At 41.6% G+C, this 12372-nt stretch overlaps 1 protein-coding gene across 9 annotated transcripts in view; it reads right to left on the bottom strand.

Annotated features, from left to right (window-relative positions):
* The window catches only part of Fbxl17 (F-box and leucine-rich repeat protein 17), a 426384-nt gene that overhangs the window by 219320 nt on the left and 194692 nt on the right, over positions 1 to 12372 (bottom strand). For 3 of the 9 annotated variants that reach the window (XM_087566527.1, XM_087566526.1, XM_087566520.1), the window contains 2 exons: positions 11011 to 11271; positions 10042 to 10926 (listed from right to left, as the gene is read on the bottom strand). The exons of 5 other annotated variants lie outside the window; for them this stretch is intronic. In XM_087566527.1, the coding sequence (XP_087422653.1) occupies positions 11031 to 11271 (241 nt within the window). In that variant the 3' untranslated portion in view covers positions 10042 to 10926; positions 11011 to 11030. Of the gene's footprint in view, positions 1 to 10041; positions 11272 to 12372 lie in introns of those variants that run through there. One more of the 9 variants, XM_087566519.1, reaches the window with a different exon arrangement.

Here is a 12372-nt window from a genome sequence, read left to right on the forward strand (position 1 = left end):
TCACTTGATGGTGCGAATTAGATTCCAATTGATGAGTCCTTTACCAAGTTTGTCACAGATAACTGCTTCAACACAGCTCCTGTTAGCACGTTCACTTCCACACAGGGTAAGAAGGCGCAGGGTTAACTAATTTCTCTTCTCGAAATCTGAATAATGTAGTTTTTCCCAAGTATTTTCACTTTCTTGTTAAAGGATTTGTTATTTTTGATGAGAACAGTCATCAATTCTGTATTGGTTTTCTAGCCTTTCATAGTATTTTATTACGCTATAAGTAGCAGGTTTGGGCCTAAAAGGTATTAGTGCCACTACTGACTATACTTAATCATTTAAGGAGAACAATCCTTCCTCCTGTTAATTAAAGTGAGCTTTTATGTTTCCTTTTATCAGTAAGTAGTTAGCAAATGTGCCTGCTGCTGGGAACCTCAGAGCCTGGACCCTCTCCCTTCTCCCTGAGCACAGAGAAGACGGCACACTCAGCAGGGCCCAGAGGGGCTCGCTCTGGGACAAAGGCAACAAGAAATCCCCAACAAGTGCGGTCCTGACCCCTTTTCTTTTGCTTCAGATCCAGCTGAGCAGCAAAAACTGCTTGAAATTCAGCAATCACATTTCTCACTGTTCCAGAATGACCTATTTCGCACTAGAATGAACCAGTGAATTCATACATATAAATAACTACCTGCAAACACTGGGCTTCAAAATATGAACAGAAATAAGGCAAAAAAATAATATAAAAGGAAAGACAGCAGTAAAAAAAGAGAGTGAAAAGAGGGGAATTTTTTAAGGTTTGATTAAATCAGTATTTTTCAACTTTTTGATAGAATAGTGAAGAAATAAACAAGATTATGTAACAGATATTAATGCTACAGTAAGGAACTTTAGAATTTTCTGTAAACATACATGTGACGGTGCATGCAAATACAGTCTCTATTTCAGAGTATCCCTAACATGAATGTCCATAAACTTCCTTTTCTTGAAAACTAAATGAAAATACGTTGTTAGCATTTCTGAATAGAACATGCCTACAAACTAATGAGTGGATACTTTATCCATAATATGTATTGACTGATTTCCAATTATATGTGAAATTTGCAAACCACAACCTTCCTAAAACTTTCTGATCCCTTAAAAGAAGTGGTTCCCCCTTTTTTTTTTTTTTTCAATCTCCCAGTAATACAGAAATGGACACACCAGCATTCTCACCTGGCTGTGCGGCCAGTCACCACATATCACTATTTCCAATGTGGAAGGGACTAACAAATTGTGACCACGAAATAAACTCTGAAGCAACATTTGCCAACAAGTTCATAACTTAAACAGGCCCGATGCTTGCAGACCAAACGTGTGGCTCACACTAACGTTGGGGCATAAACCTGTTATCAGTGAACAAAAGTGGTGCAGGCAGAGATCTCAGAGAGGCAAACAGCTGAAGAGTTCACTTAAGTAAAACACTCACTGACTCGGGGGTTCCAGCACTGCCAAGGATGAGATGTCAGCCTGTCAATCTCAGCTGAGGGTAAGAATGTTCGCTAGACACGGTAGCTCTGAGATACCTAAGCTGACACTCTGTGTATATACAACAAGTTCAACCACCGCACAGACTTGAAAAACAGTCCTCTTGGGATGACTGTAGTTTCTTAAGTTTTGTGTGCGGTGTATGGAGGATGGGAGAAAATATGAACAGTGATAATAACAGAAGTCAGTCAAGGAGAGTGAGAAACATAGACAGGGGAAATTAAAAATATCTCCAACATGAAATGTTAGCCTCAGAAGCAAGACAGACACTGAGACAGCCTCTGAAGGGTAGGCTGTCCCTGGAGGCTTATGCCCACAGACTGAGACTCTAATCAAAGGGCTTTTTTAACGCTTTGGAAAAAAACTTCTGTGGAAATGTTTTTACACGTGGAAAGTGTTTACCCAAATCACTCTATCAGTATTTCCTCATTCTGCATCCACCCTGTACGAAACGACAGTATTTCCAGTCCATAAGGAACCTGTATGCAGCTGCTTTGAAAAACTGATTTTAAAAAAAAGTACAACAAAATTGAGAAATATGCAAATCAATATATTTTAACTTTTGATTTTACAGCTTTTGTAAATAAAAGGTACTTATGCTTCTTAATGTCGTCTATATGTCTTCCGTTACAGAAGCAGACTCGTGGGGTAGGTGTGCACTTTACAGCAAGCCTGTGCCTCAGAGTCTAAGATCTGGCCTTGGACGCACTCGCAGTAACACAGGAGGAAGCACTTCCCAGGGCTGCTTCTCCATTAAAATAAAATGTGCCTGGTTTACACACTGCAACACCCCAAATTTCACACTTATGGATTTACTGTGAGTAGTAGAGATCTGTTTTTCTCTTAAATTCGATGTCTTAAGTGAGCTCCTTATGTTGACTCCTTAAAAGTCATTTTCTCCAGTTTCCAAATTATTATAAATTCAGTATGACATCAAGCATAAATCATCGTTTATATTACTGAATGTTGTTACTGAAAGACAATTAGGTACACATCACTAGTGTCTGATTGAAACAAACTAGGCAAGAAAATAATATTATAGCCAATAACAAGAAATAAAGCTGTATGTTCACTGGCCCCTGCTTCCTGTGATGGCGTTGGTCGCTGAGTGACTTTTATATTCTCCTCTATGGACATTTGCTTTTCTTTTTCTTTAAGATTGATCTATTTATTATATATAAATACATTGTACCTGTCTTCAGACACACCAGAAGAGGGCATCAGATCCCATTACAGATGGTTGGGAGCTGTCATGTGGGTTGCTAGGATTTGAACTCAGGACTCTTGGAAGAGCATCAGTGCTCTTAACTGCTGAGCCACCTCTCCAGCCTGACACTTGATTTTCATCAGAAATACTTTCAAAGGTGTGAAATTCCTCCTGAGACTGGGTGGGGCACACAGAGGCTTGGCACATTACAGATGCATGGATGGGGCTTGGCTGGCTTGACAAGCAGAGGCAGGCTACCGAATGCTAATCACAGCGCTACATCGACTCCCCACACTTGAATCCTTACAGTAAACATAGTGATCATTGACTTTGATACTACATCATTTTTTAATACTGCGCTCAAGCTGTTGGATAGAATTTCATGTCCTAAACCCAGACAGTCACAGTAAATGACAAACATGTTGCAGATTTCTTTTCTGCTCTGGAATACTAAAAGGTGCCCTAATCTCACACAGAGAAACAGTGGGGGAAAAAGAAGTCGGTTTAACCTAGAATGTACTTATCTAGGGGGAAGGAGATCATCATCCCTGAGTATTTTCCCATGGCCTGGTGATTGGCCGATGAGGACGCATGAGGAAGAGCGGAGTATGCTGTTATAAAGCGTCCTGAGCCGTCTGCGGTCTCAGGGTACAAAGCCCTGACAAGACAGTAAGCACCCAAGGTCCATAAACAAGATGGCTGCTCTTCCTGGTACCAAGAGTAGAACATCAAGGTTCGTGCTACAGGGGAGAGAAATCTAGGGAAAATATGAGTGTTATTTATTGAATTCTAAGCCTAGATTGTTTTCAAAATCTGATAGTTCTATATATTGGCATACGTTTATTTATAATAAGTTATAACATTTTGATTTACTCACTTAAACCAGCACGTACACATCAGCACTAGATCACTGCTTCCTACCTCTCCCAGGGCTCATTACACACGTGTGTTGTGGACTAATAGGAAGGGAAAAGACCCGCGCAGGGGGAGCTCAGCCCGAGTTGTTAGAGAAAAGGTGGCACGGAGACAGATTCTTTCCACAGCTCTCTAGTTGTAAGGAAAAAGGAGGAGAGGAAATCTTAGGCTCTGCATTTTTAGCATTATTTCTTTGAGCAGTTCTATAAGTTTATAGATGACATCAGTAAAAATGAGTAAGGTAAAAAGGAAAAACTGAGGTTGTCAGAGACACAGAGAGGCCTCAGAGAGTAAACAAGCTTTCCAGATTCCAGATGAAAAAGCACCGCAAACCACCTTCCAGGACCCTATCTGTTTATTGTTACGCTACAGAAACACTGGCTTAAAACTTAGGAATACACCAAAGTTTGTTGTTTTTTTTTTTTTCTGGGGGTGGGGGGAGATGGAAAGAGAGAAACCAAATTTAAAATAAAAATGACAGTCTAAAAAAAAAAAAAAAAAAGAAAAGAAAAACTGAAAAACTGGCCTAGAAAAAGTTTTCCTTAACCAACAACGGGAGGAAGGGGGAGGGGGAATAAACGAAAAGCCAACCGAGTGCAGGTAAAGAAAATATGACGATGATCATAACGAGGACCACTGAGCCTGCTTGGCTAATCAGTACAGATGTGCATCCAGGAGAGGAGAGTCGGGGTAGGTAAAGGAACTCACAGGGGTTAGAGAGCTCCATAAATGCAAACCGGACAATCAAACAGAGTTTTAAAAGGCCAAGGCCAGAGTAATGAACTGAAGGAGGCGTGATCCAGTTTTCAAGAAAAAGTTATGAAATGAAAAAATGCTATACGCTAGGAAGGGCTTCAGGTAGAGCCACTGTGGGATCCGCCAAGCCACTGCATGCCTAGTTTAAATGCCAGCATGGTAACCCCCAATACCTGTCAGGTAAGCAACCCTGCCACCTCAAAGAGAGAAGGAAAACATACAAAGTCCACATGTGGATCAAAACAATAGCTTTCACACGCTCGATAAAGCTAGGAGATGCTCTGATGATTGTGATGTTTTAAACATTTAAGAGGAATTTGACATATTAGGAAATCTGATGCTCTGGGTTTCTGTTAACTTAAAATACTTAAGCTGACTAATTGTAATCTTGATGTTTTGATCTGAAATATTTAAGAGCAGTTTTTAAACTAATCTGTAGAGAAATTTTAATTCAGCAGCATGGCTTCTCTGGCAAAGGGATCCCATTCTGAGACCTGCCAGGTCTGTGTGCTCTGGCTGGAACACAGACACACCTTTAACCCCTCTGGCTGGATGCAGGCAGGCCCTTGGTACACAACTTTAAAGTAAAATTAGTTTGTAGAAGGAAGGGGCCATATTTAAAAGTGAAGTCTAACTGAGGTGCAGACAAAGTGATGCATCAGAGGAAGATCTGACAGAAAGGGACAGACAGGATATGCCCGCCTGTCATGACAACAGCACAGGAAAGAGAAGCCATTTAAGATCAGTACAGGTGAGACTGTCAGTCAGTCAGTCAGTGCGGTTCCTGCAGTGCAGCTGAGTTTATTTGTGAGTTCTGTTCAGTTTGTACAGTTCATGTAGTGTAGCTCAGCCAAGGTAGTTGAAGCATAAAAGAAGCCAAAGATTAGAACAGATTGTCAGAGTTAATTGAAGATAAGCAGAGCAATTCAGTGAGAAGCTGAGAGTAAGTCAAATTGAATCAGTCAGGTGGGAGGGGAGTTTGGACCAGCCAGCCAGAGTTCAGAAAGCCAGAAAGGGTGTAATATTCCGCAGTAAGCCTGAGACAACATTTACAAGTGAATAAAAGTTACTTTTACACTACGCTGATATGCACTGTTTGATGATGTCCGAGTAAAGCAGGAGTGCTTGGAGAGATTTCTGTTAGGTATAGAAGGCTGTTTTGTGAGGCACTATCAGAGTTTTAAAAAATTAAACATGTTAGTAAGGCTTAGTTTGAAATAGAAATAAATTGTGGGAAAATGGCTAATTAAGGTCAAAGTCTGTCATAACTAGATAGCATCTGGGCTTGATACAATATGGGCAACCCCCTTCACTAGCAGGGTTTCTCCTTCTCTGACCTTGCATGTGGAATTCTAAGCATTACATAAGCCTCTACCTAGGGAATGTCACATAACCTCAATTAGATTACAGGATCAGTTTCCTTTCTCCTTCCTGGTAAAACCTGTTCCCTAGCACCCGAGATTCCTGAAATGCTTCCCCACGCTAACGAGGCATTCCAGGTACTCTGAATCCCCAGCCAATGACCTTTGCCCATCCAGGATGTTCCTGCCCTCTTTCCCCAAAAACCTTGTAAGCATTGAGTGGCTCTAAGTAAACTGATCTACCTCCTGATAGCTGGACCCAGATTGTTCATCCCCTGTATGTACTCACAGGGCTTCCAAACCTCCTGTCTGACATCCCACTGACCTCATGGATCATATGGCCAGTGATACACGGGAGGGGGGAGCCACAAAAAATAAATTTCATCAATATGAAAATGGAATGAAATGCTTAGGGGAATTCAGAACTGTGTAAAGTAATTTGATCAGTCTTGAAGAAATAGAAATGTTTTAAATATAACTCCAAATAAATATATTAACAAATAATATAAGCTTTGTAAACTCGACTTAAAGGCTTATAAATATCCAGCTTTATGATTCAAAATATTATTAATTATGATGCTGGAACGTAATGATTATGATACTTATCTCATATAACAAAGGCCCTTAAAGATTAAAAGTCCAACTGAGTCTGTGGATATACTAATTTCTTCAATCAAGAGATTAGCATAATTTAAGAGATAAGAAATTTTGAAAGATAATCATCAGCAAGCCTGAGCTATTCATGCTTTCCATGAAAAAGAATAAATGTAATCTGGAAGAAAAATTTAAAAGTTGGCTAATATGATGGCCCTTAGAAATTCCCAGATTCATTACTAAGAGTTTGTAAGAAGTCATATAATTAGAAAAAAGGTTTCACTTGTCTGATTTCAATAATCAGAAATTTTAACACTCATCCACATCTTGCAGAACAGAAGATGTTACCGAGAACAGCTTGGAAGCTGCTGTAGCAGACAGCTGTGGTCAGATCCTTTGGAAGCTGCTGTAGCAGACAGCTGTGGTCAGATCCTTTGGAAGCTGCTGTAGCAGACAGCTGTGGTCAGATCCTTTGGAAGCTGCTGTAGCAGACAGCTGTGGTCAGATCCTTTGGAAGCTGCTGTAGCAGACAGCTGTGGTCAGATCCTTTGGAAGCTGCTGTAGCAGACAGCTGTGGTCAGATCCTTTGGAAGCTGCTGTAGCAGACAGCTGTGGTCAGATCCTTTGGAAGCTGCTGTAGCAGACAGCTGTGGTCAGATCCTTTGCAGGATGATGGGCACCTTAACTAATGGAAACAGCTACAGGTGACAGACACTTGCATTAGTTTGTACCACACAGCACCTGGCAAACTGGCTACCTAAAGAAGTTGGGACAGTGTGCCATGACATTTCCAGGGTCTAAAGACTATCTGCACCTTCCTCAGAATCATACTAAAGCCTTTCCTCTTAAAACCCCAGACACACACATGGACTGCACGAATGAATGAACTCCCGAGCTTCCAAATCTCTATCTCTAATCCCAGCTTCTGTCACTGAGTTTCGATGCCTCACCCATCGACATGAACTTCAAGTTGAACATGTCCAAAGCTGAGTTCATTCTTATCCAAAAAATGATAATCTCCAACTTTCTAACAAGTTTCATTTTCTTGGGTGCTTTAGCCAAAAAAAAATCAGATGAAGTTCTAGAATCGCAAATACCCAGGTCTCACATTACTAATATTAAAAACCATCCTAATGGCCCTCGAGTGCTGCTTTTTCACGCTCGTGTTTATTTTCCAATGCCATCGTTTTTTCTGCAACACTGCCACCACCAATAGCCAGACGTCCTGGTCCACACCTCTCCCTCAGACGTCCTGGTCCGCACCTCTCCCTCAGTCGTGCAGGTGCTCGAGTCTTTAACTGACTCTGTTAGACACCAGAGGCTTTACCTTTGTGTCATTTGTTTGCATTCTAGCTGAGATCCCTTGAAATGGTCCCTCTTCTATCTCAGGAGCTATCTCTGATCCCAAACTCCAAATTTAAGCTGTAAGGCAAACACACCCAATATCTTGCACTTTCTAACATGCAAAGATCATTCAGATCTGTCTTTAAGGTATGTTTTCCTTATATGAACGCCCTTGTTATTCTCTTCTTCCAAAGAAACTCTTCATACCTTCTATTGTTTCCTGGTTTTTCTGTGTTGCATATGAATTCTGCACATACTATAAATTCAAAGAGCACATGTGTTATGAAAGAAAATATTCTAGGACTGTGATTTTCCTGATTTATATATTAATATCTTCAACAACTCACTGAGTTAATGGATTTTATGAAGCAAGTCTCTCAGGTAAATGGAAAAGAAGACATAAGTATACATAAATTCAAGAGTGACATTCTAGCCAACCCTATCATTCTTGTTAAGTGCCCAGGGTGAAAACTGCACCAGGTCAAATGGGAAGACCCTGCCTGACCCTGGTGTGGATAATCAGGTCCTGGGGTTGTGCCTGGGGACAACTCTAGTCCCAAATCACCAAGCTTATTCTATGCAGAGGCTGGAATAAATTAAGCACTTAGGGGAATGGAGACTGCTCTTCTCCCCAGGAGAACCAGGGCTCTATGAGCAGGTCATAGTACCTGCCTTGGGCATGTCAGGTGTCCAGCCAGCTGTGAAGTCTTCCTAGCCTTTCTCAGTTGGAAGCAGCTTAATAGGGCCCATTGTTAACACTGAGAAAGCAGGACCCTCGACTTCAGGAAGAGTTCATTCTCTTCTCACCAAAGACTAAGTGAAGAAACTTCTGGAATACGGACATAACAGGATTAACAATATTACATCATTCATATTTTTGTCAATTAAATAAAAACACCTAATACTCTAATGAAGAAGCATAGTCCAGTAAGTTGTTTCTTGGATTAAACATTGTATAGAAAGCTCTAGGTAATGAAGCAAAGCCAGCATGGCCTATTTATTTTGAAATTAATTGATCCCCTCCATTATAATAAAAAACGTGACCAAACTTTAATAAAATATTATTGTGTGACCAGGTTTCCATGGTATTAATGATATCCAGGAAACAGAGAAATTTGAAGAGGCCACTGACTCCATGCATGGCTTGATCGGGTCCTGGCTGGAGCTGGTTCTAACTGCGCACCTGTCGTTAAGCCTCTGTATTGTCAGCATATGCTGCACGGTGCTATCAGTGTTGGTTTTACAATTAACATTCGTGTACCCTTCATCTCCGTCCAAAAGCAATGGGGTAGATGAGGGTGGCTGACTTGAGAACAGCGTCTTAATGCTTCCCCGGGATAGAGGAGGGGAGAAACTGCCCCCTTCCAGTCCCTCAGCTTTTTGGAACAAAGAGATTGATCAGCAGTGCTGTGCCAGCCTACAGGGCTGGATAAGCAGATGAGTGCTCAGTTCATACAAAGAACACAGCTACGACCTTCACAGCTTTATGAACTTGTGTTTCTTCAAAAATGGCATTGCCATAAATTTGGTAAGTTTAGCCTATCCACCGATGCGTTTATGTTTGATTTTTTTAAGGTATACAGAAATGTTCTCCTACTTGGGGGTCAGTTTTTAAATAAAGTTTTGATTATTGAGGGAAAGAAACAACCTTAAAAGATTGAAACTTAACTGAAATAAGCCCAGCTTAAATTCAAATGCTAAAACATCCCATGGTATTCTAGGTGAGTTACGTCGAATAAAACCATGTGCTTAATCTCACCTCTGTACAGTATGCTTCAAATCTGGCCACCGCATTTATTGACTAAGATATTTTGTGGAAGAGAATAAAAAAATTTGATTGCATACCATAAAGAGCAGCCCGGTGGACGGGCATGTGTGCTCGGGGTTCTGAACTCTCAAGAACAACCGGGATGCTCTCAGTTGCTATAGCCTAGCATCCACACGGCTCTGGGTTTAGTCTTTAGCACAGTCAAAAACTAAGATCCCTAAATCACAGTAACAAAGAGAAAAATAAACCTCTAAGATAACCATCTCATCCAAAAGCTTCCTCAATGTATCCTTAAAGCTTCGGATGGCATCTGAGGCACGATGGCACTCAGGTGATGAAAGAGTAAATCTAGCATTACCACAACTGTCATCGTCTTTAAAATGAGAGCATAAACCATAACAAAAACCAAGCCTGGGAGGTTAAGAGATTAAAGGATTTGAACTGAGCTCTCCATGGTTAAAGTTTCTAAATGAATGCAGTACCTTACCAAGAGGACCTGCTTGGGGCAGGGCTACAGCTCACGGGTACACCTGTCCATTCACGACGACCTGGGCTCACTTCCCAGTATGACAAAAGAAATTTTTACTAATGGTGCTTTAATGACAGAATGTCAGAAGTGACCATGAATACACACATTCCACCCCACACACGAAGCTCTGAATGCCACGGACACCACGGAAGGCTGTCTTTCTAAGCTATGTGTAAGTAGTTCACATAGAATCATGAAAGGCTGTCTTTCTAAGTTAGAAGTAAGTAGTTTACATACATTTTAGGAAGACTTACCATACAAATGAAAATAGCCACATGAATTAGTAGATGAAAAATGTGTTTGCACATTAAAAGCCGCCTTTCTCTCTCCTCTTCCTATCTCCCTACACTGTATGAAGATGTGTCTCTGCCCTTTCTTGCCTGCCTAAGTGCCATCTGACTGGTTAAACTAAAAAGCCTATGATCTATCATAGCAAATGGCAAAATAGTAAGGTGGGGCTTCTGGGCAGAGAGAAGGGAACTCTGGGAAAGAGAGAGACATGAGAGATTTGCCACCCAGACTTGGAGGAAATGGGAAACTGAGGAAAGGCAAGGTAATTAACTAGCCATGTGACAGACATAAAATGGTATAACTGGGCTAGCCTAAGTTAAGAGCTAGTAGGAGAGCAAGCCTAAGTGTCTTCTTAAATTTTTCTAAACATACTTTTATTAACGGTTCTTAAAAGCTTTAACCGCCCCCCTTCTACCCCACCACCCACCAGAGTTGGTGTTAAAGCAAAGTTATTAGAATATGGGGGAAATAGGCCTGTTCAGGGATTGTTCTTTGGAGCAAATTCAATCTGGGTTGTCAGGAAATCAGCAGCTCAGTTCACAGGAGTCAGCAGGGGCAGCTCGATCCACTCACAAACACTTCACGACTCTCCCAGCAGTCCAGTTGGTACAGTCGGGATTGCAACCAGGAATCAGCAGCAGGGCACTACCTAGCAGAGACAGCCAGGCCTAATCGGTCTGAGTCAGCAGAAGCCAGAATCAGGGAGGACGCCAGGAGAAGGCCTCTGCCTTACCTCTCTCAAAGAAGTGAAGATCAGCGAAGATGAAGATGTGAGACCAAGACGCGGTGCAAGCCTCCCACCACTGTCCCTTTGGTCCTGCTTATACCATTTAGACTCCTACAAACATCACGGGTCCTCCCACAGCTCTGGCCTGAATCCAGGGAAGTGCACGAAGCCGCCAGGTCACCTCCAGAAGTTCTTTGGCACGTTCCTTCTCGTGACATCATCCCAAGTGGAGACCAGCAACTCAACGTAAGTGGAACTAGTGCACACCTGTCCTCAGTGAAGAACAGAGAAGCAGAGCAAAGCAAGCCTCTGTCACGTGGTCGTTCACGTGTTTGATTAGCAAAACATCCTTTCGCCTGTGTCCGCCTCAGGAAAACCCCTTCACATGTCTGCCCCAGCAAAACACTATCTGACACAACTGACTTTCTGAAGAAATCAAGAGTTTGCACTTCTCTTAAGCTAAGGCCAAATGTAGTGTAACTAAATATAGGCCTCTGTGTCATTTGGGAACTGGGGTGAGCAAAGAAAGGCCCACAGTTATACCCTCCCTTCCTCCTTTGTGACAGGGTCTCCCTATGAAATGCATGCCAGCCTCGAACTACTGAGCACCTGTATCAGCTTTCCGAGTACTGGGATTATAAAAATGTGCCTCCGAGCGAGCCCAGCGCCTCAAGTTACCTAAAGATGCCGAAAGACGGTAATTTACTGCTCTGTAGTTTTACCTGTCCTCATCTGAAACGTCTACATCTCTCTGGATAACCCCAACCCCACCCACTGGAAGAAGGATGGAGTCAAATCAGTAAATACTAAGACTGTCCTTGAAAGGCAATGGCATACTATTCTCTAATTACAAAGTCATATTTTGAAAATATATCAGTTCTGTAGGATAAAAACATTAACAGCATAATAGCAAGTTCTTAAATTAACTTTGTATGCAGTAAGTACCACACTATACTGAATAGTGCATATCATCAATTACAATTTTATATTGTTCATATTATTTATAAAATGATACCTTAGGAAGATATACACACACACACACACACACACACACAAAGTCTCTGCAGTAGGCACTATCTTTGTCTCCATTTTTAGATAAAAGGAAATTGGAACATACAAGAGTTAAATACCTAGCAAACAGTACTGGTTCGTAAAATGACTAATTTGTAAAGAGCCGAGATTCACATTCGGTCTGTATGCTGACCATGCCATTGGTAACCGCACCGCACTTCATGTCGGTAGTTTTGCAGGGAAAGCTCTCGAGGTAGGTGCAGGTCTCATTCCTGATGCGAAGGTCGGGACTTTGGCATACTTTGAAAAGTCTACTTTTAATTTTCCCTAAAAGATCCACCTAAAATGTTTTAAGGA

This window comes from Rattus norvegicus, chromosome 9 (assembly GCF_021556685.1).
Source record: "Rattus norvegicus strain SHRSP/BbbUtx chromosome 9, alternate assembly SHRSP_T2T, whole genome shotgun sequence".
NCBI classification, from domain to species: domain Eukaryota; kingdom Metazoa; phylum Chordata; class Mammalia; order Rodentia; family Muridae; genus Rattus; species Rattus norvegicus.